Source organism: Choloepus didactylus, chromosome 17, assembly GCF_015220235.1.
Source record: "Choloepus didactylus isolate mChoDid1 chromosome 17, mChoDid1.pri, whole genome shotgun sequence".
In the NCBI taxonomy this organism is placed as follows: Eukaryota; Metazoa; Chordata; class Mammalia; order Pilosa; family Megalonychidae; genus Choloepus; species Choloepus didactylus.
In genome coordinates this window covers 75,162,716-75,186,643 of record NC_051323.1, presented here as the reverse complement: position 1 = coordinate 75,186,643, position 23,928 = coordinate 75,162,716, and the positions used below count along the sequence as shown (strand labels likewise).

The 23,928-nt window shown below is 52.0% G+C and overlaps 1 protein-coding gene across 1 annotated transcript in view; it reads right to left on the bottom strand.

Annotated features, from left to right (window-relative positions):
- FAM178B (family with sequence similarity 178 member B) overlaps window positions 1-23,928 on the bottom strand; it is a 100,147-nt gene that overhangs the window by 38,521 nt on the left and 37,698 nt on the right. Inside the window, 2 exon segments of the mRNA XM_037806640.1 lie at window positions 19,513-19,597; window positions 22,094-22,199. Of these exon segments, the coding sequence (XP_037662568.1) occupies window positions 19,513-19,597; window positions 22,094-22,199 (191 nt within the window).

The following is a 23,928-nucleotide window of genomic DNA, read 5'->3' as shown; positions in this document are numbered from 1 at the left end:
AATGAAGGACAAAAAGAATCAAATATTCAGGAATAAATTTAACTGAGGATGCAAAGGACTTACACACAGAAAACTACAAAACACTGCTGAAAAAAATCAAAGACCTAAATAAATGAAAGGATGTTCCATGTTCATGGATTGGAAGACTAAATATTGTCAGGATACCAATTCTACTCAAATCATTTAGCAGATTCAACACAATTCCAATCAAAATGCCAAAAGCTTTCTTTGCAGAAATAGAAAAGCCAGCCATTTAATTCATACGGAAGGGCAAGGGGCCCCAAATAGCCAAACTATCTTGAAAAAAAAGCAAAGTTGGAAGATTCAAACTTCCCAATTTTAAAACTTATACAAATATCCATTGCAGCATTATTCACAACTGACAAAAGGTGGAAGCAACCCAAGTGTCTATCAACAGAAGACAAATAAAATGTGGTACATCCAGACAATGGAGTATTATCAGCCATAGAAAGGAATGACGCCTGATACATGCGACGTGATGAACCTTGAGGACGTCATGGTGAGTGAAATAAGCCAGACACAAAAGGACAAACATCGTATGAGCTCACTGATATGAAATAATTAAAATAAGCAAATTCATAGAGTCAGAAACTAGACCACAGGATACCAGGGGCTGGGGTGGGGTGAGGAGGGGCGTGCACGCTCTCTGGGTGCAGAGTTTCCGTGTGGGGTGACAGAAAAGTTTCGGTACTGTGTGGCGCTGATGATGGCCCGACACTGCGAATGTAACTGACACCACTGAATTGTGTATTTCAAAATGGTTAAAACGGAAAATTTTACGTTGTATATAATGTTACTAGAATAATAATTTAAAAAACCCCACAGGACCATATATCACTAAGCATGAACCCCAATGTAAACTAGGGACTACAGCTAACAGTGTAATTATAATATTAGCTCATCCAGTGTAGCAAGGTGCCACACTAACACAAACGCTAATAGGGAAAAATGTGTGTGTGTGTGTGTGTGGGGGTATGTGGGAATTCTGCGCTTTCTGCATGACTTTTCTGTAAACCTACAACTACTCTGAAAATACCTTCATACGTCATGTCCATGAAGCAACAAGGCCGAGGGCATTTTCCAAGGCTGTGTGCAACAGCACGTCCCACCCTGGGCTCCCATCAACAGTGGGGCTCGGGTCCCTGGAGGCATCTTAGTTACCGATTTCCCCGCTTTCCCGCAGCTTCTCCCTGCTAGAACCTAAAGTCCAAGAGGGCAGGGACAATATATATCTGGGTTGTTTGTCTCCACTGCCTGCAGGGCACAGAGACTGACCTGCAGAGGAAGGTGAATGAATGAATGAATGAAGAGAACCCTAAACAAACCTGACGATGAAGTTCATGACTGAGCGGGAAACTGAAAGCCAGCCGCCCGCGAGCGGGCCGCACCGAGGCGGCAGGGGTTTAATTTACAGCAGGCCAGCAGTGGGAATGGGGTCGGAAGCCGGCTCAGGGGGGCCTCCCATCCCAGGGCCCCACCTCGCTCCACGCCTCCAGGTGCCACAAAGGAGGCTCAGGAGAGACCTCATCCTCAAGGCGCTGGCCAGACGGATGGACAAACACAGCAGAGTGTTTCAGCGCAAACATCCAGCCCCTGTGGCCGCAGAGCTGCAGGCAGGAGGCGGCCAGGAGAGGGACGCTGCCCAGGGGACAGGAAGGGAAGGGCCCCCTGGCAGGACAGGGCCCGAGACCCTCCTCTGCGCTGGCCTGGTGTCTCCCCGCTTGGAAACCTATATGGGCCGGAGCTCACCAAGCCAGTAACTGGACTCCTGGAGGAGGAAAAACTGCTTTTTTTTCCTCCTCTAGGGCAACCTCACAAGCATGAGCGCCTCCACGATACCCCTCGCCTGCTTCCCACACTGGTGGGAAGAAGAAAGTCTGCAAAACACACCTGATCCTGCATGAAAGGGAGAGCTGCCTTCCAGGGCCGGGGGACTATGCACTTGCGTGTGTGAGTGCAGGCGTGTGTGTGTGTGTGCACGCGTGTAGGCTGCTGAGGAGCCTTTCCAGGGAGGGCAGACTCTGGTGGGAAGGAAATCAACCCGTGGGAGGCCTTGGGGGGTCCAGCCAGGCTGGCACGTCCTGCCAGCGGCCTCAGACCCCGAGGGGGGCTGCGCCCGGCCCCCACAGGTGCACTAGCAGCAGCGCTGACTGTGCTGGCCTCCGGCCCGGGGCCTGGCGTCCTCCCTTCCCGCCCTTCCCTTCCCAGTCATCACTCACCCCCGCGGCACATCTGGGGTGACATGTCAGCAGCAGTTTCTGGGGAGGGGGCTCAGGACACCTCGGGATAAAGCCGCCCCCAGCAGTGGCCCCGCAGTTGCTTAAGCAACGATGAGAAATGCCACCAGGGAGCCCATAATTAATGCTGCCTCTAAGCAGGCCCTGCGCTTAGCTTTTCCGGAGCTGCTCGTCCCCAAGGAGGGTTTTCTGAGAGCGGGCACAGGAGACAACGCAGACCCGAGCCTGGGAGCCCTGGGGGCCTGGCTGCTGGGCTCCGGCCCCCTCAGAACACGGTCACTTTAGGTGACTCTTGGGGTGGGCAGAGGGCTCAGGGTGGGGCTGTGCCTTTTAAATCGCCCACGACGACGGCCCCAAGCTGTGTGCCCAGAGGTGCCCGCCCGGGACGGGCCTGGCTGCACCATAGGGGAAAGGCAGGGGGAGAACGTGGGGGACCCCGAATAAAAGTGACGTTTCCATCTGTGGCTTAGGAGGAGCGGTCACTTCATGTAGGGCCACAGCCCACCCCACCCCTGCTTGTGTGGAAGGTGAAAGCCACAGGCCCCTCCACCGGAGCCAGCCCCAGCAGGGCCCCCTGTGGAACAGGTTTGGGGCTGCATGGGTGAGGGAGGGGTCCTGGTCCCTAGGCCCCCAGGTGCAGGCATCTGTTCTGCCCCCAGCCCCAAGACAAGTAGCCCCCATGAATCCTGGGGCCACTGCTGTGGGGGGACCAGGTGGCACCGCTGTGGGCCTGGGACCCCTGAGACCCCAGGGAGGAGGGACCGTCACCTCTGCACCTTGAGGGTGGCGGCTGGCTCCTGCAGGAAAGCTGCTGCCCACCCGGCAGACCGAGCTCCAGCCTGAACTGACCGTGGGGGGACGGAAACCCCCGCCCTCACTGCCTGCCACCGTCAGCGCCTGCAAGTCCGGGTTCTGTTCCAGTGTCGCTGCCGCTCGTTGACAAGTCTTAGCCGTTCGGCTAACATCAATCGGACACAGGTACTGTAGCAAATGCTGGGGACTCGGCAGGGAACAAAGCGGATGCAGGCCCCTGCCCTGACGCGACGGTCCAGAGGGGACAGAGAGCACACACGTGAGAACTAAACGTGCCCAACGGCGGTGCCTGGCATGACAGGCCTGGAGACGACTGAGGGGAAGGCAGTGGCTGGGGGCAGCCCCCAGAGGGCAGGGGGGCTGAAGCTGCGCTGGAGCACATTTCCTTGTCTGGGGACCAGCCCAGGGAGGGGGCGTGGACAGGGAGGCAGCGGGGGGGGACTGGCCTTGTGAGGAGGGGGTGATGGTACCGCAGGGACAACGTACGGGGTGAGAACCTGAAGTCACATCGAGTCAACCTCCACAAAGCGGGCATGTACCGTTGCCCCCGCCGCAGTGCAGGCCCAGGCCAGAGCTGGCCTCTCGGTCCCCACTCGCAGCCCGGGGGGGCCTGACCCGTCGCTGCTCTGCCCGCCCGTGACTCCTCCTCTAGCCCTGTCCCGTCCACACTCCTCTGGCACCTTCTATTCATTCTTCTGAGCCATGCGGCAGCTCTGCCGGCCCCTTCCTCCTCCATCCTCTCCGATCCACCTCCAGCCTGTGCCCCCAGCCTCACTCCCCTCCTCGGGGGGCCCCGCCCGCTGATCGCTGAGTGTGCTTGTGGGTGGGCTGGGGGTGCCCTCCCCGGCCCATCTCTCGTTCCTGCCCTCTGAGCCTCACCCGCTGCTCAGCGTCACCCAACCCCACAGAACCCCACGGTGCATTTGCGGTCCCTGGAGGGCACGGCAGAGCTGCACTGGGCCACAACACGGGGCCGCTGTGTCTCCTGGTGTTAGTTCAGCTGCAAATGACAGAGTCCAAACCCAACTCCCCGGGCAACTGGCTTCAACAAGCTAGAATTTTACTTCCCACTAAAGAAAAGGAAGCCCAGAGGCAGGCAGTCCACGCCTGGGGGTGGGGGTGGGGCCTGCTGTGCCTGTTGGGTCCCAGGTGCCCACCCCTCCAATCTGTCGTCCGCAAGGTGGCCTTGTGACAATTAAATTAAGTTTAGCTTTCACACAGGGTGGGGGCAGCTCGGGAGGATGGCAGAGGGTCAAGAAGTCAAGCTGTAATTGGGGGCCGGTCCTCCTGTTTATCCGCCCACTGTCCTTGCAAGGTGGTGGGGGGAGGTTCCTAAAATAGCTTCATAAGTTGTTACCAAACTAGCTCAGACTGGCTCTGCAGTTAAAGAACAAAGGAAAGAGGGGTGGAGACTTGTTTCAAATGTTTCAAGTTCCCATGCAGACATTTTTCAAATGTTTCCAATTTGGGCAGGCTGCATGCTTCAAATTTGGGCGGGCTAGTTAGGCTTGTCCAACAGAATGTAAACTCTAGAGTATCAGCCACTGGAGAAACAGGGGAGGGACTTGCGAGTTAGGCGTAGGGAATAAATACTGCTGGGTCTATTGTTCTGGGTGCCAACCCCCCCACATTTTGCTTGCGCTCCCATTCTTGCAAGATTGTGAATAAATTCTTTTCTTCTCCACAATCAGGTGAGTGTTTATTCCTTTTTAGGAATAGTGCTTGTTTCTCATAGCCTCATGGCGCAGGACGGCCGTCAGAGGCCCAGCTATTACCTCTGAGCCCTCACTTTGCCCCCTAAGGAGTATTCTTAGACTGTCTGTAAAGGGCCCAGGCCCCCTCTGTGCAACTAAGAAAGGCAGTGGCAAACCACCCCCTCCCCTCCACCAGTTAAGAAAGAATTTGAGACTGACTGGAAATAAATCAGAGAGCTTCCCAATAGTGCCTCTGAACGCAGGGCCCAGCAGGTTCTTGTTCTGGAATTCTGAACTCGAGATGGCTAGAATATTCGTGGTCTCTGAGAGAAAATAAAACAGAAGGAAAAGTCCACCTGGCACCTCTGGCCAGCGGACCCTGCGGGCTGAGGGGCAGCTGGAGAGGTTCACTCCGTTTTGCATCAAGGATGCACTGAGAATCCAAGGCACTGGCTCTCAAACTCGTCTGCACGTGGGCATCACCTACGGAGCATCAAAAATTACTGCCTCCTGGGTCTCACCACCAGTGCTGGTGGTTTAATTTAATTAAAAAAATTCCCAAGTGATTCTAAAATGCAGACAGTTTGGGGCCCATGGATCCAGTGAAAGCGGTGGGCTGCACTCCAGAAACTCCACTGCCACGGAATGTGCCGAGGTGAGGGAAGGCTGGGGCTCGGCGCGCGGACCGACAGGCAACACTGGGCACCCCACCCCGGACCAGGTCTCTAGTGCTCCCCGAGTTTGAGCCAATTAAATTCATGCTCCCCTTGTTTTAAAGGGTGGTTTGAGTCCTGGGCTCATGGGGAGGCAGAGCCCGTGACAACCCGGCTCACTCCATGCACCAGGGGCTTCCCAGGCGCCAGGTCACCCGAGCTTCATCCACTCGCTCCCTTGCTTGCCAAGTACCAACCTGAGCCCTGTTCGGAGCTGCCGGGGCCAAAATTAAATGGTGACAAAGCCAAGGCACGGCCTGTGGCAGGGAGCCCACAGCTGCGGGGTAAGAGACTGTCAGTGGAAGCATCCACACAGAAGTTGAAGTGACCACGAGGACCAGAGCTGCCAGCGGTGGGAAGGTGGCCTCAAGCTAGACGCAGGGACAGGACCCGGGGGCTTCCCTGGGGGGCAACACTGGAGCTCAAGGAGGAGACAGGTGAAGGGGGCGGGTGGAGAGCACCCCAAGCCGAGAGGACGCGACATGGGGCCACAGTGAGAGGGAGAGTAAAATGAGCTGGCCTGTGGGGCAGGTGCCAGGTGAGGACGACGGAGCCCGGGCTGCCAGCCCTCACGCCTTGTGCTTGTCTGTAACACGGGGAAGTGACAGTCTATCTACTTGTTCGATTGCTGTGCTGACTAAATGAGATGGTTTCTGCAAAGCCTTGGGCTCCACACCCGACCCAAGAAAGGTCTCCGGAAATCTTAGCCACATGCAAAGAAATTAACTTCACCTTGTATTTCAGATACAAAATGAAATAAAAAGGGATGGCAGAACTAATGCAAATGCTAAAACTATCACAGTTCTAGAAGGAAACAGGGAAAGAACTTCATGAGCTAAAAGTATAAAACTCTAAGAAGAAAACGTAAGCATAAATGCTTGTGACCTTGGCTAGTATTTCTCAACTCTGACTCACGAGCACAGACAGGCGATGATGCAAAGCATCAATGAATTGGAGCCATTATACAGCCGACGTGACAGGCTTCAGAAACAAGCCCCGCTACGACGCCGGATGCCCGTCTCTGCTGCGTCCTACCCGGAGACTCTGCCCAGCGAGCGACGGCTCCGAGGGGAGTGGGGCTGGGGTCTCCAGGGTGGTCGGCGAAGCATTTTCCAATCCACCTGGGTCTACGCAGCATTCACACGGGAGAAGTAAAAAGCAGGGGAGAGGGTGGGATGAGCTCCAGTGACCTAAATTTCCACCTTACGAAATTGGGGAAAAGAGTGAACCAAAAACCAAACCCAAGGTAAGAAGAAGAAACGAAATCGAGAGCAGAAACCCACAATACAGAAAAGAGAAAAATAATAGAGAAAAATCAGTGAAACTAAAAGCTGGTTCTTTAGGATGAACAGAAGTGATAAACCTCTAACCTGACTGATCACGAATTATCAGTATCAAAATGAGGAAGGGACCATCATCACTGACCCCACAAACGTTCAAAGGATAAGGAGAATTACAAACACCTTCACGCCAAAAAGCGTGACCCCTCAGATGAAACGGGCGTGGACCAGCACTCCTCCAGAGGAAACAGAGGCCAGGAATGGCCTTTTATCTAAAAAAGGAAATGGATTTGTAGTTAAGAACCTCCAGATGGCCTTGCTGGCTAATTTCACCAAGCATTTAAAGAAGAAATAAAACCACCCTAGAGGGAACACTCCCAGCATTCTCTGACGCCAGCATTACCCTGATACAAAAACCAGAAGAGAAACTACAGACTAATATACGTCATGGGCATAAGGAATAGCCAAAACAATCTGGGAAAAGAAGAACAAAGCTGGAGGACTCACAAATCCCCATTTCAAAACTTGCTACAAAGCTACAGTAATCAAGACAATTTGGTACTGGGATAAGGACAGAAATACAGTTCAATGGAATAGAACTGACAATCCAGAAATCAACCCATTTATCCCAATGGATTTTCAACAACAGTGCCCAGACAATTCACTGGGGAAAGAATCGTCTTATCAACAAAAGGTGGCAGGGTAACTGGATATCTACATACAAAACAACAATATTGGACCCCTACCTCACATCATATACAGAAATGAACCCAAAATTAATCACATGGATTAAATGCAAGAGCTAAAAGTATAAAACTCTAAGAAGAAAATATAAGACAAATGCTCGTGACCTTGGATTAAGCAATGGTTTCTTAGATATGACATCCAAAGCACGAGCAATGACAAAAACAGACAACTGGACTTCATCAAAATTAGAAACCTGTGCTTCAAAGAACACTATCAGGAAGGTGAAAGACAGCTCATGGGAAGGTAGAAAATATTTGCAAATCGCATTATCTGATAAGGGACTAGGCCAGAGTACATTAAGAACTCCTACAACTCAACAAAAAAAGGCAACTGGATCAAAAAAATGGACAAAGAATTTGAAAAGATTTCTGCAAAGAAGATATACAAATGGCCAATAAGCACATGAAAAGATGCTAGACGTCATCAGACATCAGGGAGATGGGAATCCAAACCACAATGAGATACCACGTCACACCCCCTGGGACACCTATAATCAGAGATGGACAATAACAAGCATTGGCAAAGATGTGGAAAAACCAGAATGCTCACACATCACTGGTAAGAAGGTAAAATGGCACAGTCAGTTTGGAAATCAATTTGACAGTTCCTGAAAAAGTTGTACACAGAATAACCATAGGACCCAAGGTATCAGAGTTCTCTAGGGAAACAGAACTGACAGGATGTATATATAATGTACACATTATGAGATTTCAAAAATAGGAATTGTCTCACCCAAGAGTGGGATGGGCAAGTCCACATTCCACAGGGCAGCCACACGCCAGGAGGGCCACGAAGCTTTTCGATGTGTTCCCCGGGAGAAGCTGGCTGGCGGAAGTAGAGAGGAAATGCTTCCTTCCAACTGCTGAAGTCATCACTTCTCCTTTCAATGCCTTCAACTGAGTGGATGAGACTTGTTCTCAGGTGATAGTAGATGTAATCGGCCATAAATACAATCAAATCCACAGAATATCCTCACAGTAACAATCAGGCCAGTGTTCGCTTGACCACACAACTAGACACCATCATGTGCCCTAGCTGACATGAGAACTCAACCATCACACCCAGCAATTCTACTCCTGGGTACATATCCAAGAGAACTGAAGATATGTGTCCACAAAAACACTTGTGCAGTAATGTTTATAGCAGCATTATTCATAATGGCTCCACAGTGGAAGCAACCCAGGTGTCCATTAACAGATGAGTGGATAAACACAGTGTGGAACATCCACACAAGGGAACATTATCCGGTCATAAAAAGGAATGAAGTATTGATAAATGCTATGGCATGAATGAACCGTGAAAACATTATGCAAAGTGAAAGCAGCCAGACACAGAAGACCATTTATATGAAATATCTAGAATAGGCAAATCCAAAGAGACAGAGAGTAGATTAATGGTTGCCTGGGGCTGGGGGAAGGTGGAGACAGGTAGTGAAGGTTAACAGGTAGGGGGTTACGGTTTGTGGCGACAAAAATTCCAGACCAGCGTGTGGAATCAGACAGTGGTGACAAGTTGTGCAACCTTGCAAGTATACTGAGAACTACTAAAAGGAACACTTTCAAAGCACAAATTTTACTGTATGTGAATTATATCTCAATTTCCAAAAATTAATCCTGTGGAGAAATGAGAACCCTCATGCATTACTGATGGGAATGTAAGACGGGGCGGCCACTGCGGAAAGCAGTTCCTCAAAAAGTTAAATATGCAATTACCATAACCCATCAGTTCCACTCCTAGGAATACACCAACAGAACTGAACACAGTTACTTGTACACCAACGTTCACAAGACCAAAGGGTGGAAACAACCTGGGTGTCCGTCAAGAGAAGAATGGAAAAACAAAGCGTGGTACGTACACACAGTGGAATGATATACAGCCACAAAAAGGAATGAAGTGCTAACACATGCTACACCACGGATGAACCCTGAAGACATCACATGGAGCGATTCCTCCTGTGTGAAAAAACTGGAATGTGCGAGTTCATAGAGACAGAAGGCAGGAGGTACGGTCACCAGAAGCAGGGCAGGGGCTGGGGAGCCAATGCCTGGTGGGTGCAGGGTCTGCCTCTGGGGTGTTGGCAAAGTTCGGGTAATGGTCGGTGGTGATGGTAGGAAAACATCCTGAGTGTGATTAATGCCAATGAATCGTGTGCTTGCGAGTGGATGACGTGGGGAAGTCCATGTTGTCCATCCTGTATGTTATCACAGTTAAGAAAAATAAGAGAGACTAAAGCGATAGTGACAATTAAATGCAATACATGATCCTGGACTACATTTAATAAAGGAGGAAAAAATGCCCAAAAGGACAATATTGAGACAAATGAAAAACTGGAATATGGACTGCAAGCTTCACGTCAATGTCAAGTTTCTTGAACTTGGTAACTGTATCTAGTGTGGCCATGTAAGGAAGGGAATGTCCGTGTTCTTAGGAAATGTACGTGGAGTACACCTGGTGCGTGAAGTACAATGGTTTTGGGGTATGATGTAGGCAACCTACTCTCAAATGTTTATAAAATAGGAAGCTAGAAAGAAAGATGTAACAGATGTGGGAAAATGTTAACAGCTGGTAAATTTGGGTATCTGGGATTCTCTCTGTTATTTCTGCGTGTCATTGTCGCATACGGGGCCACGCTAATCTTTTCTGTAGTGTTTCAATCTTCGTCTATGCGCTACCAAAGCAAGCACTCTCTGTATTAGTTTTGTATTATGTTTGCAACTTTCCTATAAATTTGAAATTATTTCAAAATAAAAAGTTAAAAAAAAGACTTCACTCATATGAAACATCTAGAAATAGCAAATTCACAGACAGTACAGTAGAGGTTATCGCGGTGAGGAAAGCAGAGAAGGGGAGTTGGTGCTTGGTAGGTTCAGAGGGTTTGTAAATTTTGAAAGAAAAATTAAAAAAAAATCAATGCAATTCACCATATGAAGAGACAAAGGGAAAAAAACCAACATACGATCATCTTAAAATCCAACATCCCTTCCTTGTAAATATTCTCAAGAAACTAAAAGTTTATCAGAGTTGCAGGAAAACAGGTTACTATATAAGGATCAACAGTGTTTCCATAAACTAGCAATGAAAGATCAGAATTGAAGTCAAATAATGATGCTGTTTACAATAGCAACAAAAAATGTGAATTACTCGGGGATCAAGATGATGTGTGCAAGACCTGTACACTGAAAACTCCACAACGTGCTGAGAGTAATTAAAGATGACGTAAATAAATGGAGAGCTGTGCTGTGTTCACGGACTGGAAGACTCAATATTGTACACAGGCCAATCTGCCTCAAACTGATGTACTGATTCAGGGCAATCTCAATCAGAAACCCAGTAGGATATCTTTGTAGGAAATGACAAGCTCATTCTAAGATTTATACGAAAATGCAAAGGACATAGAAGAGCCAAAATGACTTTGAAAAAGAAAAACAAGATTGACAGATTTAAACTACCTGCTTTCAAGGCTTATGATAAATCTGCAGTCACCAGGACAGTGGGGTAAAGTTAGACAATCAACAAAACACAAGAGAACCCAGAAACAGACCCACACACATGTGATCGAGGGATGTTTTATAAAGGTGCCCAGGTGGGGAAAGGCAAAATTTCAACGACACTGGAACAGCTGGAGAGGCACATGCAAAGAAATCAACCTGGCACCTCATACTGTATATGAAAATAAAATAAAAATGGATTGTAGAACTAATGTAAATCCCAAATGATCACAGTTCTAGAAGAAAACAGGGTGTTCCGGTTTGCTAAAGCTGCCAAAATGCAAAATACCAGAAATGGATTGGCTTTTATAAAGGGGGTTTATTAGGTTACAAAGTTACAGTTCTGAGGCCACAGAAATGTCCAAACTAAGGCATCAACAAGAGGATACCGTCACTGAAGAACGGCTGATGGCGTCCAGAACACTCTTGTCAGCTGGGAAGGCACGTGGCTGGTGTCTGCTGGTCCTTTGCTCTCAAGTTGTATTTCAAAATGGCTTTCTCCAAAATATCTCTGGACTTTGTCTCTCTTAGCTTCTCTCTCTCAGCTCCTGTTCATCCTTGCTTGTTCTCCCAGGGCGTTTCTCTGTAAGCATCTGGGGTCTTCTCTTACCTTCTTCAGGGCAAACTCTGGTCTTCATCTCTTAGCTTAGCATCTCCAAACATCCTTCCATCTGCATCTCCAAGCATCTCCAAGCATCAACATCTGTGTCAGCTCTTAGCTTCTCTCTAAAAAGTCTCTTAACTTCTCTTGGGGCATTTTGTCCTGTCTGCTCTCTGTGTGAGCTCTCTTTAAAGGACTCCAGTGACCTAATTAAGACCCACCCTTAATGGGCAGGGTCCACACCTCTATGGAAATAAATTGATCAGAGGATCTACTCTAATTAACAGACTAATCAGTTGCCCCCACAAGACTGCATTAAAGAATATGGCTTTTCTGGGTGACAAAATAGATCCACACTGGCACATTTCACCCTTTGGACCTCAGAAAGACATGTTCTTTCCAAATGCAAAAATACATTCATTCCATCACAACACAGATAAAAGTACAAAGTCCTAAAATTCTCTGACTGTGGACCTGTGGAATGCAGAACAAGTTATCTGCCGCCAGTATACAAAAGAGGGACAGTTGTATGATAAACGTCCTCATTGCCATAGGGAGAAACTGGAAGGAAAACAGAGTTCAAAGGTCTGAAACAGTTCCTAAAACCCGCAGGGCAAACTCTATTAGATTTCAAAGTCTGAGAATCATTTATGGAATGATGTTTTATCCTCGGGGCTTGAGAGAGCAGGAGTCCAACCCTTTTCAAGGGCCTTTGCGGCAGCCCTTTTCTCTCCAAACGCTGGGGTGAGTGCTCCAACAGATCCACACACTGGGGAGACCACCTTCTTCTCGGCCCCACCCTCCTCAAACATTGGGGTGCCACCTGGACTCTGCCTCTCCCAGGGCAAATGCTCTCCCCTCTCCGAACAGTGGGGTGGTGGCCAGGCTCTCCCCAATCCCCGGGGAACCTGCTCAACCCTCTCTGGGGCTTGAGGCAGCAGCACTCTTCCTGAGCATCGAGGTGGAAGGCCCACGCTCTGCCTCTGGGGCAAACTCACCCCTTTCACATGCGTGGGTTGCTGTGCTTTTCTTGCCTGAGATTTCTTAGCTTCAGAACTTAGCTTCCATGGTTCTGCCTTCTCTGAAGAAATTTTTCCTTCAATCTGTCCCTTTTAGTCCAGAATGGCAGTGGTTCCTTCTATACAGATCTCACAAAAAATTTATTGGCTTGGCATGTAGCATACAGGGGTCCAAAGCATCAGACAATAGGAATTTCCACAAATCCTTTCTGGATAACTCCACCTCCAATCCTGGCCAGTACTGAAATGGCGGCTGGTTCCAGATTTCATTAAATCCTCACATGGGGCTGTAGCGTCTGGAGTTTCACTTTCTGGAAGCCCAGAGTTTTCCAGACCAACAATTTCTGCTTTCTCTGCACCCAAGAGTCCAGGTCTCAGCTTATCTCTTTTCTCTCGCATTTTACTATAAGCTGCAAAGAGAAGCCAGGCTACATTTTCAACATTTAATTTGGAGATCTCTTCAGCTAAGTATCCCAGCTCATCACTTTCAAATTCTGCCTTCCATCTGATACCAGGAGTCAGTTTTGCCAAATTCTCTGCCACTTTAAATCAAGGATCACCTTTCTTCCAGTTTGCAATGACGCATTCATCATTTCTGTTTAAGGCCTCATCAGAAGTATCTTTAGAGGCCATATTTCTACCAACAGTCTCTTCAAAGCATTCTAGGCCTTTTCCAAAAGCGCCTCACAATTCTTCCAGAATCTTCCCCTTATCCATTTAAAAAGGCATTCCAACGTGTTTGGTATTTGCAAGCTTAGCAGCAGTACCCCACTCCTCTGGTACCAAAATCCGTTCCACTTTGCTAATGCTGCTGTTATACAAAATACCAAAAATGGATTGGCTCTTACAAAGGGGATTTATTAGGTTACAAATTTACAGTTCTAAGGCCATAAAAGTGTCCAAACTAAGGTATGAACAAGAAAGGCTGATGGCATCCAGAACACCTCTGTCAGCTGGGAAGGCACGTGGCTGGCGTCTGCTGGTCCTTTGCTCCCGGATTCCGTTTTCAAAATGGCTTTCTCCAAAATGTCTCTGGAATTTTGTCTCTCTCAACTTCTCTCTCTGTCCTGTGCATCCTTCTTTGTTCTCCCAGGGAGTTTCTTTTTAAAAAGCATCTGGGGGTCTTCTCTTAGCTTCTCTTCTTAGCAAACTCTGGGATTCATCTCTTAGCTTAGCATCTCCAAACGTCTCTAAGCATCAGTGAGCATCTGGGTCTGTGTCGGCTTTTAGCTTCTCTTTTAAATACCCCAGTGAACTAATCAAGACCCACCCTGAATGGGCACGGCCACACCTCCCTGGAACTAATCTAATCAAAAGTATCACCCTCAGTTGGGTGAGTTACATCTCCATGGAGACACTCAATCAAAAGGTTCCACCCTAATCAAAAGACCAATAAATCTTTCCCATCAAGATTGCATTAAAGAACATGGCTTTTGTGGGGGACATAATGGGTTCAAACCAGCACACAGGGAAAGAACTTGATGACCCAGACTTGGCAAATATTTCTTAAATCTGACACAAAAAGCATAAACTATGATGTAAAATAGCAATAAATTGGGCTCTGTTAAAACAGAAAACTTGTGCTTTTTGTACATACGCATGTCAAGTATGTAAACTGTAAACTCTGAATGTGAACAGGTTAATATATGTCAGCAACACCTGGATAAACCATTTTTTTTAAAAGGATGAGCTAAAATGTAAATATAATTAATGATTTTTTTCCGTACCCTGGTGGTTTGTCCTGCTTCTGGGACAACCACCACCCCCCTGCCCCGAGACCCCTCGTCTAGACACCCTGCCTGCCTGCCCCATGCAGGGAAACTACTAGAAGAGCCTGCAGGACACACCTGGAGGTAATTTCAGGTGAGTGCCAAAGTGGCTGAGGCACTGTGGTGTAAAAATAAATATAAATATCAAAGGCACAGATATTATGTGGATTGTGCATTAATTTTTTTTTCATGGAAATAGTCAGGAGAAACTTAATAAATTACCCGGGGGGAGGAAGTGGCCATGGGGTGTGGGTGGTGTGGGAGGCCTCCCTTTCATTTTGACCTTCACTTTCATTTTGACCTAGAATTTGGATTTCTAAGCTTGTACATATATCACTTAAAAAAATAACAACAGGGGTTACCTGGGTGGTAAGATTATAGGCCTTGCTGGTTGGTTTGCTCTTTTAACAAAAAGTAACCTTGCAGATGTTCCCCGGGAGGGAGGGCTGGGGAGGAAGGAGAGGGAAACAAGCAGAGTCAGATAAAGGGGGCCTGACGAGCGAGCCCCAAGGCCCCACAACCAGCCTGCTGGACTCCTGGGACCAAGGGAAAAGCGGGGTCACCAAGTGTGGAGAACAAAGTGTCCAAAGACCCAGCTCGTGGGACTGAAACGGGTTTGTTCTAAGAACTGGATTTCTTGCCCACTTTCAAAATATCCAAAGAATGTTCTGGCCAGGGCCATTTAATTTTATTATACCCCTCCTACACAAATATCCTAGAAGCTGATAAGGAATGGCACGGGGAGGTGAACATGGGGGACATTGTTCTGGAACTTAACAGGAAACAGCCTCCGAGTGCTCTGCCCCTTTTCCCGAGCGCCTCTCGCTCCGCTGCTTCCTGCCCGTGTGGCGGGAGGGGCACGCTGACGCATGCCTGTTAAAGAAACAGGAGCCAATTTCTCCCAAACGATTAGTTGCCCAAGCACATGTTTACTTTCAAAACCAAGTTCTGCCACCAATAAAACACTATTAGGGCTAATAAATGAGTTCAACAAGGTCACAGACCAACAGCGAGTGTATTTCTATACACTAGCAATGACCAACCTGGAAATGGAATTAAGAAAGCAATTCCATTTATAAGAGCACCAAAAAAATAAAATTAAGAATAAATTTAACAAAAAAAAGAGCAAGACCTGCACACTAAAAATTATGCAACACTGTTGGAAGATACTTAAAGAAGACCTCACTGAATGGAAAGTCATTCCAGGCCCATGGCCTAGAAGACGTAACTTTGTTCAGATGGCCATATCCCCACATCTCAGCCGCCTTTTTTGCAAAAATTGACAAGCTGATTCTAAAATCTGTTTGACCATGCAAGCGACCCTGGATAAAACAATCCTGAAAAAGAAGAACAGAGCTGGAAGACTCACAATTCCCAATTCTAAGACTTACTACGAAGCTACAGGAATCAAGACGGTGTGGTACTGGAGTAAGGACATATAAACCAATAGAATAGAACTGAGAGCCCAGAAATAACTGCATACATTTAAGGTCAACTGATTTTCCTCAAGGCTGCCAAGATGTTTCAACGGAGAAGTAACAGTCTGTCTCACAACAAACGGTGCCGGGGCAGCTGGACAGCCACCTACGAGAGATCGAAGCTGGACCCCTGCCTCACAATACATGCGAAATGAACTCAGCATTGGATCAGAGACCCAAATGCAAGGAGGACTAAAAGTATAAAACTCTTAGAAGAAAACGTAAGCATAAATCTTCGTGACCTTGGATTAGGCAAGAACTTTTTAGATAAGATACCTCAAGCATGAGCAACCACCACCAAAACAGATTAATCAAACTTCTTCAGAAATAAAAACTTTTGTGCTTCCGAGGACACTGTCAAGAGAGTGAAAAGACAACCCACAGAATGGGAGAAAATATCTGCAAGTCACATATCCAAACAGGGTCTAGTCCAGAGTCGATATCAATAAAAAAAGACTAACAACTCAATCAAAAAACGGGTGACGGCTGTGAATGGACATTTTCCCCAAGAAGATACACAAATGGCCAGTTTGAACATGAAAAGTTGCTCAACATCCTTAGTCCTGAGGGAAACACAACTCCAGATCTCAATGAGATACCACTTCACGCTCACTGGGAGGGCTCCTTAAAGACGGAGGAGGACAAGAAGTGGGAGGATGTGGAGAAACTGGAACCCTCGCGTGTGGCCGATGGGAAGATGAAGTAGTTTGTCACTCTGGAAAACAGTTTGGTGGTTCCTCAAAAAGTAAAACACGGAGTTAGCATATGACCCAGCCATTCCAGTCCTAGGCCTAAACCCGAGAAAACTGGGAACGTACGTTCATGCAAAAACCTGCAGTGACTGTTCTCGCAAGAGTATTCGTGACAGCCGCAAGGTGGAAACCACCCCAAGTGTCCATCCATGGAGCAACAGACCAAAAAATGTGGTCTGTCCACTGGAGGGAATGTTACTCAGCCACAACGGGGAACAAGCCCTGGCCCATGCTTCGACACGATGACGTTACGCCGAGTGAAAGCAGCCAGTCACAGAAGGCCGCGTCCTGCATGAAATGTCCAGAACAGGCCAATCCACAGGGACAGAAAGTAGACTGTCGTCTAGGACTGGGGGGCAGTGGGGTGTGACTGCTAATGAGCAGGGGATTTCTTTTGGAGGTGATGAAACTTCTAGAACGAGAGTGGTGATGGCTGCAAAACTGTGAAAATACTAAAAACCACTGAATTGTTTGCTCTAAAAGGGTGGGTTTTATGGGATATGAATCATATCTCAAAAAAACCCTCTGTCCTAAGTCTCACCAAATGTTAAAGCTTTGCTGTTCCTAATATCTGTCCCAAGTTTCTGGTCTTATCTCCCACCCTTCCCCCTTTAAGGATGCCCCGTTCTTCCACTCCTCTGACTTCGCTCCCACTGCCCTGCTCCGCTGGGTCTGCACACCCAAATCCTACCCCGGGCGGCACACCAGGAGCTGACGGGCAAAGGCCTTTGCAGACGCACGCAGGGTGGTCGCTGGCTTTTCTTAACTGAGTTAGCCTCGGAGAGGAGATTTCACACCGACAGCCACATCCCAGCTTGCGGTGGACACTGCTGTCTGTCTGTCCAGTGGCCATGCTCCCCCTCTGGTTCTGCACATCTGCTGAACATACTCGGGAACCACCCGCCTCTAAATTTCTTGTCATATGAGATAACAAACCACTCTTCATTGGGTATGTGTTGCTTCTGGCTGAAAAACATTGTAACTGAGTGCAGAGACCTGACAACCCCAGACCTGTGTGTACCTGTGGCAACAAGCGGCCAATGCGCGTGCAGGCGCAGACGCTCCCTTTACCTGAGGCAGGTGCTCTCCTGGGGCCTGTGGTCCCTGCCCTACACAGACACTTCCCGACGCCGGGCTGCCCCCGCCGGCCCCACGCAGCTCTCCAGGGGCCTCCCAAGGTTCTGCCACTGCCTCCTTCCCGGCTCCCCTTGTGGCTGCTCAGAGGGCCCCTCCAACTCGGCTCCACGCCTTCTGAGGGCAGGAAACGAGTCTTCCTCGTCCCTCTGTCTCCCTCGGCCACCTAGGGCAGTGTGAGTGCAGGAGGCACTCGGCGAGCCCTGGCTGAGTAAATCAACGAGTAGGCCCCAAGAGGGACGGCAGAGTTCCAGAGCACCCCGCTCTCCCAGCTCACCAAGGAGCTTTGCACGTGGCTCAGGCCAGGAAAATAACTCCCGCCACATGCCAACACGCTGCCTGAGCACACCCCAACCCGGGAAGCATGTGGGATGGACCCTTCCCCGTCTCGCCTGCGTCTCCACAAAGTCCAGGAGAGCACGGACATCCACGCGCATGACACGCACCTGCGCTGCACACAAGAGCAAGGCCAGGGCCTCGAGGAGACACGCACGAGCCGCCCGACGAGGGGACGGCTGCCCGGGGCCCTCAGGTGTAACAAGTCCCGAGAAGCCGGGCTCACTTTGGTATTAGCCCCGGATCTAATTTAACCTCAGAAACCCTTCCTGAACCAGGGTTGTCTTTTCAGCCCCAGCTTTCAGGAGAGCCCCTCCTGGCACCCTGCCCTGGACCCAGCCTTAGGATTTTCCCAGAAGAGCAGAGATCCAGGCCCAGGAACGGAATCCTCCAGGCAGCCGGGCGGGGAAGAGGAGCCTGTCTCCAGAGCCCGGACTGACAGAAGGCGCCAAGAGCGAGTGGGTAGCTGCCCCTGGCCCACAGGAGGGGATGCAGACCAGGGCACGGAGGAGAAGACCAGGACGAGGGTGGCCTCTGTGCCCCAAAGGGCAGGCAGGCTGCAGAGGCGGCCGGGGTCTCCGGGGCCCGGCTGCGAGGAGGACGCATGGCGTCTGCTATTCGGAGGACGGCAGCTGGGGGTCCGCAGGGGAGTGGAGGGAGCCTGGAACGCTCTTGTCTGACAGATGACCCCCAGCCTGGCCAGCGCTTGAGGAGGGGAGGCCCGAGAGCCGCAACCGAGGGGCTGGGGAGGACAGGCACCGTGGGCCCACCACCCCCGCCTGAAGCCCTGGGAGCCTTGGTGCTGAGCGAGCGGCTGACCCCAGCGGGCTCCGGGTCCCTCTCGCTGCCTTCTGAAGCCACTCTTGGCAGGTCACGCAACAGCGATGGGTGCCAGAGAGTCTAGCTCAGGTGCTGCACGATGGCAGGCTGGGAAGAGTGCAGCCGCCAAGGGGAAATGCGCTGCTTCCGTGGAGCACGGAACACCTTAAACTCTGAGGGTCACTTACATGCCCCTAGCACCCCGACAAAGGTATGGGCTTAAGGCTCCCCACCAGCCCAGGGGGCTGGGCTCAGGGGCTCTGCTGACACCCCACTGGCCAAGGGGGGCTGCCTGTGGGGTGGCAGCTTCAGGGCCCTCCCCTCTGGTGATTCGAGCCCAACGAGCTGCCCTGGGACCCTCCCAACATGGGGTTCTCAGGACCAGGAAACAAATGCCTCGGGGGGGACCCTGGCGTTCCTGCCTGCTCAGGGACACCTGGGCCTGCGAGGTCAGGCTGGTCCTGGCAGGCTGCCCTGATTCCGAGGCCAGATCAAGGTGCCAGGGAGCTCCCTGGCCAGGCAGTGTCCTCACCAGTGTGTCCCGAGGGGCCTGGACAAGTGGTATGTTTGCAGGCTCAGCGTGCACCCCCACCCCGCGGCCCCGTACTGACCAGGCTGACGGAAGAGCCAGTCCACACTGAGATCCCACAGGAGACCAAAGGCTCCCAAAGAAGTTTCTGGAGGCCATGTCAGCAGCTAAGAGGAGAGAACAGGTGAACTGCGTTATTCCCCAGGCGTCCCAGCCAATCCTCCCAAGTCCACCGCTGTGCCCATTCCACAGAGAGGGCAAGCAGCGTCCCCCAGTCACACAGAGGGTGGCAGTGAGGCCAGGATTCGCATCTCGCTGAGCCCTCCTCCTCCTCCTGCCTCCTTGTGGGGGAGGTTGTGGTCCTGGGGCTCCTCATTCCCTGTGGCCACAGGTGCACCCCCCAGGGCAGAGGCTGGGAGAGAGGAGAGGAGGGCTCGCAGGCACGGACCCCAGCAGGGCAGCCCCTCTCTGCGGCCCTCACGTCGTTTCCAGGTCGGCGCCTCAACTGACCATCGTCTGAGACCAGCACATACCCTCGGACGCCCCAGGGGTCGCCCACTGGCTCAGACGCCCCAGGGTGCCTACGTGAAAGCCCCTGGGGGGTGGGTTATGAGCTGGGGATTGGAATGTGGACCGGGCAAGGCACAGAGCAAGAGGGCGTCCCCTGCTCCCAGGAGCTGCAGACCTGACCGCTGTCTGTCTCCGCCGGCGTCGACCCAGGTCTTCTCCGTGCACCCCCTGGGGGAGGGGATGTGCACAGCCCAAGGTCGCAGCCCCTCCGAGGGCAGGGCCACTGACGCTGGGGCCCAAAGGCCCAGGCCCCACCCGACTCGGGACAACTCGGAAGGGTCACCCTGATGCCCGGCGCCACTGTTCTCACTGTCCCCCATGGGAGCCCCGAGGACGCTCAGCAGGGCAGCTCCCGCACAGAAGGCACTGCCTGGCGTTTGCATCCCGGGGGTCGGACCCGGAGACCAGAACCCGGCCGGTCCCCTCCTCTCGTTGCTTTTCATATTTGAACTCTTCCATTGTGTGCACTTGATTATTTCCCAATGAAAATACAAACTCACAGTCGGCACACACCACTTGCAACCCACCCTATCTCCGAGCAGGGCGCACCTGGCCCATGACCAGTTGGCTGGCAGGTAGCAGCCCGGGGGCCCGGGGAACTCAGCATGCCCTCCCCAAGGCTGCTGTCTCTTGGAACGGGCTGCAGGGATCCTGTGGCCCCGCTCACCTTGCTGCCCTTGATTCAGCCCCTCTTGGGCCGCAGATGCTCCTGGCTGGGAACCGGGTTTGGGAACAGGGTTTGGCCTGACTTGGCCACAGAGGTCTGAGAGAGGGCCCCGAAGAGTCCCCGCCCCTGGGTCCCGCACACCACACTGCACCTTTCTGAGAACCCCCGTTTTCTGTCACTTGTGCCTGGAGCCCTCGCTAACAGTGCGAGGATCTGAAGCAGACAGGGCGTTCCAGCCCCCACGTTCCCCATGTCTACCCAGGACACTGTTCCCAGTGTCTTCCTATCCCTAGAAAACATCTGCCAAGTGGACAGACAGACGGACGCCACTGTGACTCTGGGAAAAGATGCTCTGGGTTGCAGACGGGAAGCTTCAGGCTCTGCTAAGGCGACCAGCGGGACCGCCCGTGGCTGGCAGAGTTCCTGTGCTCAGTAGATGCCGTCTCCCCGCCTCCACCTCCCCTCACAGGGCCAAGAGCACCCCTTTATTGGATGCGGCTTCAGCCCAGGGTGGGGGTGCCCGTGTCTTCTTCCTGAACCTTCTGTGCTAACATCATGTCTTCCAAGCGATGGCAGGCCCTAAAGAGAGTGGGGGCCCCGACAGCAGTTACAACATTTACTCATTTCATCTTCTCGCGGCGCAACCAGCCCTGGGTTACGGAGCAAGAAACCGAGGCCCGAGATCCAGAACCAGGAAGCGGCAGAGCTGAATTCGAGCCCGGTCCCCGACTGTGCTCTGCAGCCTCCCGGCGGGACAGAGGTGGGGGCACAGCGAGCAGGGAGGGCTCGGCTCGGCCGCCTCCGCAGGATGGGCCCCTCTGGCTGCAGGGAAGGCCCCCGCGCCCTGGCAGGCCACACAAGGACCCTCTGTGGGCAATGGCTCAAACTGAGCTTTGTGCCTCCCAGTGCCCGGCTGTGCATTTTGTCCTTTTCTGTGCAAGGAGCAAAGGGACACCATGCTGATGGGGCCAGAGAATAATGGGCGCTCTGTTCCCCATTCCTCAGCCTCGATTCCCACTGTGGCAGGGGCAGGGGACCCCGCAGGGGCCTGGAGAGTTGGCGGCACTGTCTTCTCCTGCAGCAGGGAGGGGTGATAGGAAGGACCCCAAAAGGGAGACGCCCAGGGCAGGGCTGGGAAGAGATGCGCTTCGAACAAAGGAAGCACTTGCTGAGCCGCACGGACACCGAGAGGTGTCCCAGACCCCTCGGGGCCTCAGGAGAGAGGGCTTCTGGGCCCGAGGACAACCCCATGAGGCTGCGGCTAGCTGTGCAAGGCCACAGGCCAGTGCCTGCTCCGACCTTGGCATCCGTGGAGCGGCCAGAGGCCTACGGGCCCGGGCGGTGCCCCTGCCTCCTCTCGGCCTGGGTCCCCCCTGCCGGCCTGGGCAGGACGCTCCTGCCACCTAGCGGCCGCCGCGGGCCTCACCTGGAAGAGCCAGCGGAGCAGCGGGACGGGGCGGGCGGGCGCGTGCAGGTAGAGGTTGCTCAGGAGGCCGCTGTGAAGGAAGGAGAGCTGCTGGGCCGGCGGGGAGCTGCGGGGACAGAGGGGTGAGTCAGGGGCGGCCCTGGGACCTGCCCGGCCAGCAGCCAGAGCCGCCAGGGGACCTGCCTCGCGGGCCGGACTGCAGCCCGGCCTCTACCGGGCCACCTGGACGCCTGTCCTGGTACAACTGCAGGAGATTTTCACATGCCGCCGTCCCCAGTATCAGCGTTTACCAGGGGCAGCAATGCATTCAGAGCCCTTGACACGGAGCTGCTGTCGGAAGGAAAAACACCCCAGGCAGCCTGTCACCAGAATCGCTGAACACAACTCGCAGTGCTATACACACACAGCGTTTTATTTCGACAGGAGGGAAACTGAGGCAGACACCAGCTGTGAAAGGGATCCGAGCGGAGGTGGGGAGAGAACCGGAGCCACGCCTCTCGGCGTGGGCTCAGGGCTGCAACGGGCAGACAGAGTTACCAGCGGGGCATGGGGCCAGCATCTCAGCGTTACACAGCACACTTCTGCCACAGCTTGGATTTTTCCGAAACAAAGGGGACACCTGAGAAGATGGGAGAATAACAGCAAGGGGCCCAGAATGGGGAAATTCTGGGAAGGAAATCAGAAAAGAGAGCTCCAGGGAGGGTTCTTTGGAAACCACCTGAACAGCGACGCCCCGGGCTGGCCACCTGCCTTTCCATTGGCGCATCTTGTTGGGACCCCTGCTTTGAGCAGGAGCCCCCAGGATCAACATGCTGACCTGGAGAGGAACCTGCTGTGATCACACAGTTGCCCTGGGAGATCACTTTGACCCCAGGGGTCCCAGGTCTTTGTAAAATGAGGCGTTGGAGTATGTCACATGGTTTCAGGGCCTTTGAGGAGGGCTGGACTGCATCACCCTTGGGGACCCCGAGACTGGGCTTGGTGCAGGTTCCTCTGACCTGCCCACCGTATAAATACTCCTTTGCGGGCTCTCTCCAGAGATTTCCAGAAATTAAATATGGGTTCCAGGAAATGAGAAAGTGATTTCACATTGGTTCATCTCTGTAGTGGCCCAATCAGTGCAGGGAACATTCCAGATGCTAAAGTCACGACCTCTGATGGTTAAGCCAACCTTCTTCCTCTTTTGAAAGGACACTGCATTTAATCTGCCAGAACAGAATGCTCCGAACAGTCTCCTCCGAGCCAAACTACCGTCTCCCTGAGTATGTCCAGGCATCTTGTGCAGTGCTGTTTTTCCCCCTAAATCATTTAAGTTCAGAGGAGAGCATGGCTTTGAGCCTGTCGAGGTTTCTTGCCCTGCAAAGACCTCTGTCCGTGCACTTTAGGTCCCTGGCACGCTCTGTGCCATGTGCCCGGTCACACACATGCTCAGGGGAGAGGCTTTGGGGACAAGCCCTGAAATGCCATCCATCCACAGCGCCTGGGTGCAGATGACACCCAAACTAGCAATGTCTCTAGGACCCCGCAACTGGCAGGGACCCCCCGCCTGAGGCCAAGTGGCGCAGAGACAGACGCTTGGTGTCCTGGCCGGGGGGAGTGACTGCGCGAACTGGATGGCTCCGAGCCACGCGCTGCCAGCAGCTGGCCTGGGGGCCCAGTATCTCCTTTGCCACCATGGCCTGCAAGCCCCCTTCTGGCTGGAGAAGTCACGTCTGTCCCATCGGGTCTGGGAGAAGAGAGGGGCAGAAAGGGCCCACTCCTGCCCTGCCTGGGGTGAACAGCTTTCACAGAATTCTTTCTAGAGCTGGACGAAGCGCAAGCATCTCCTCTGCAGG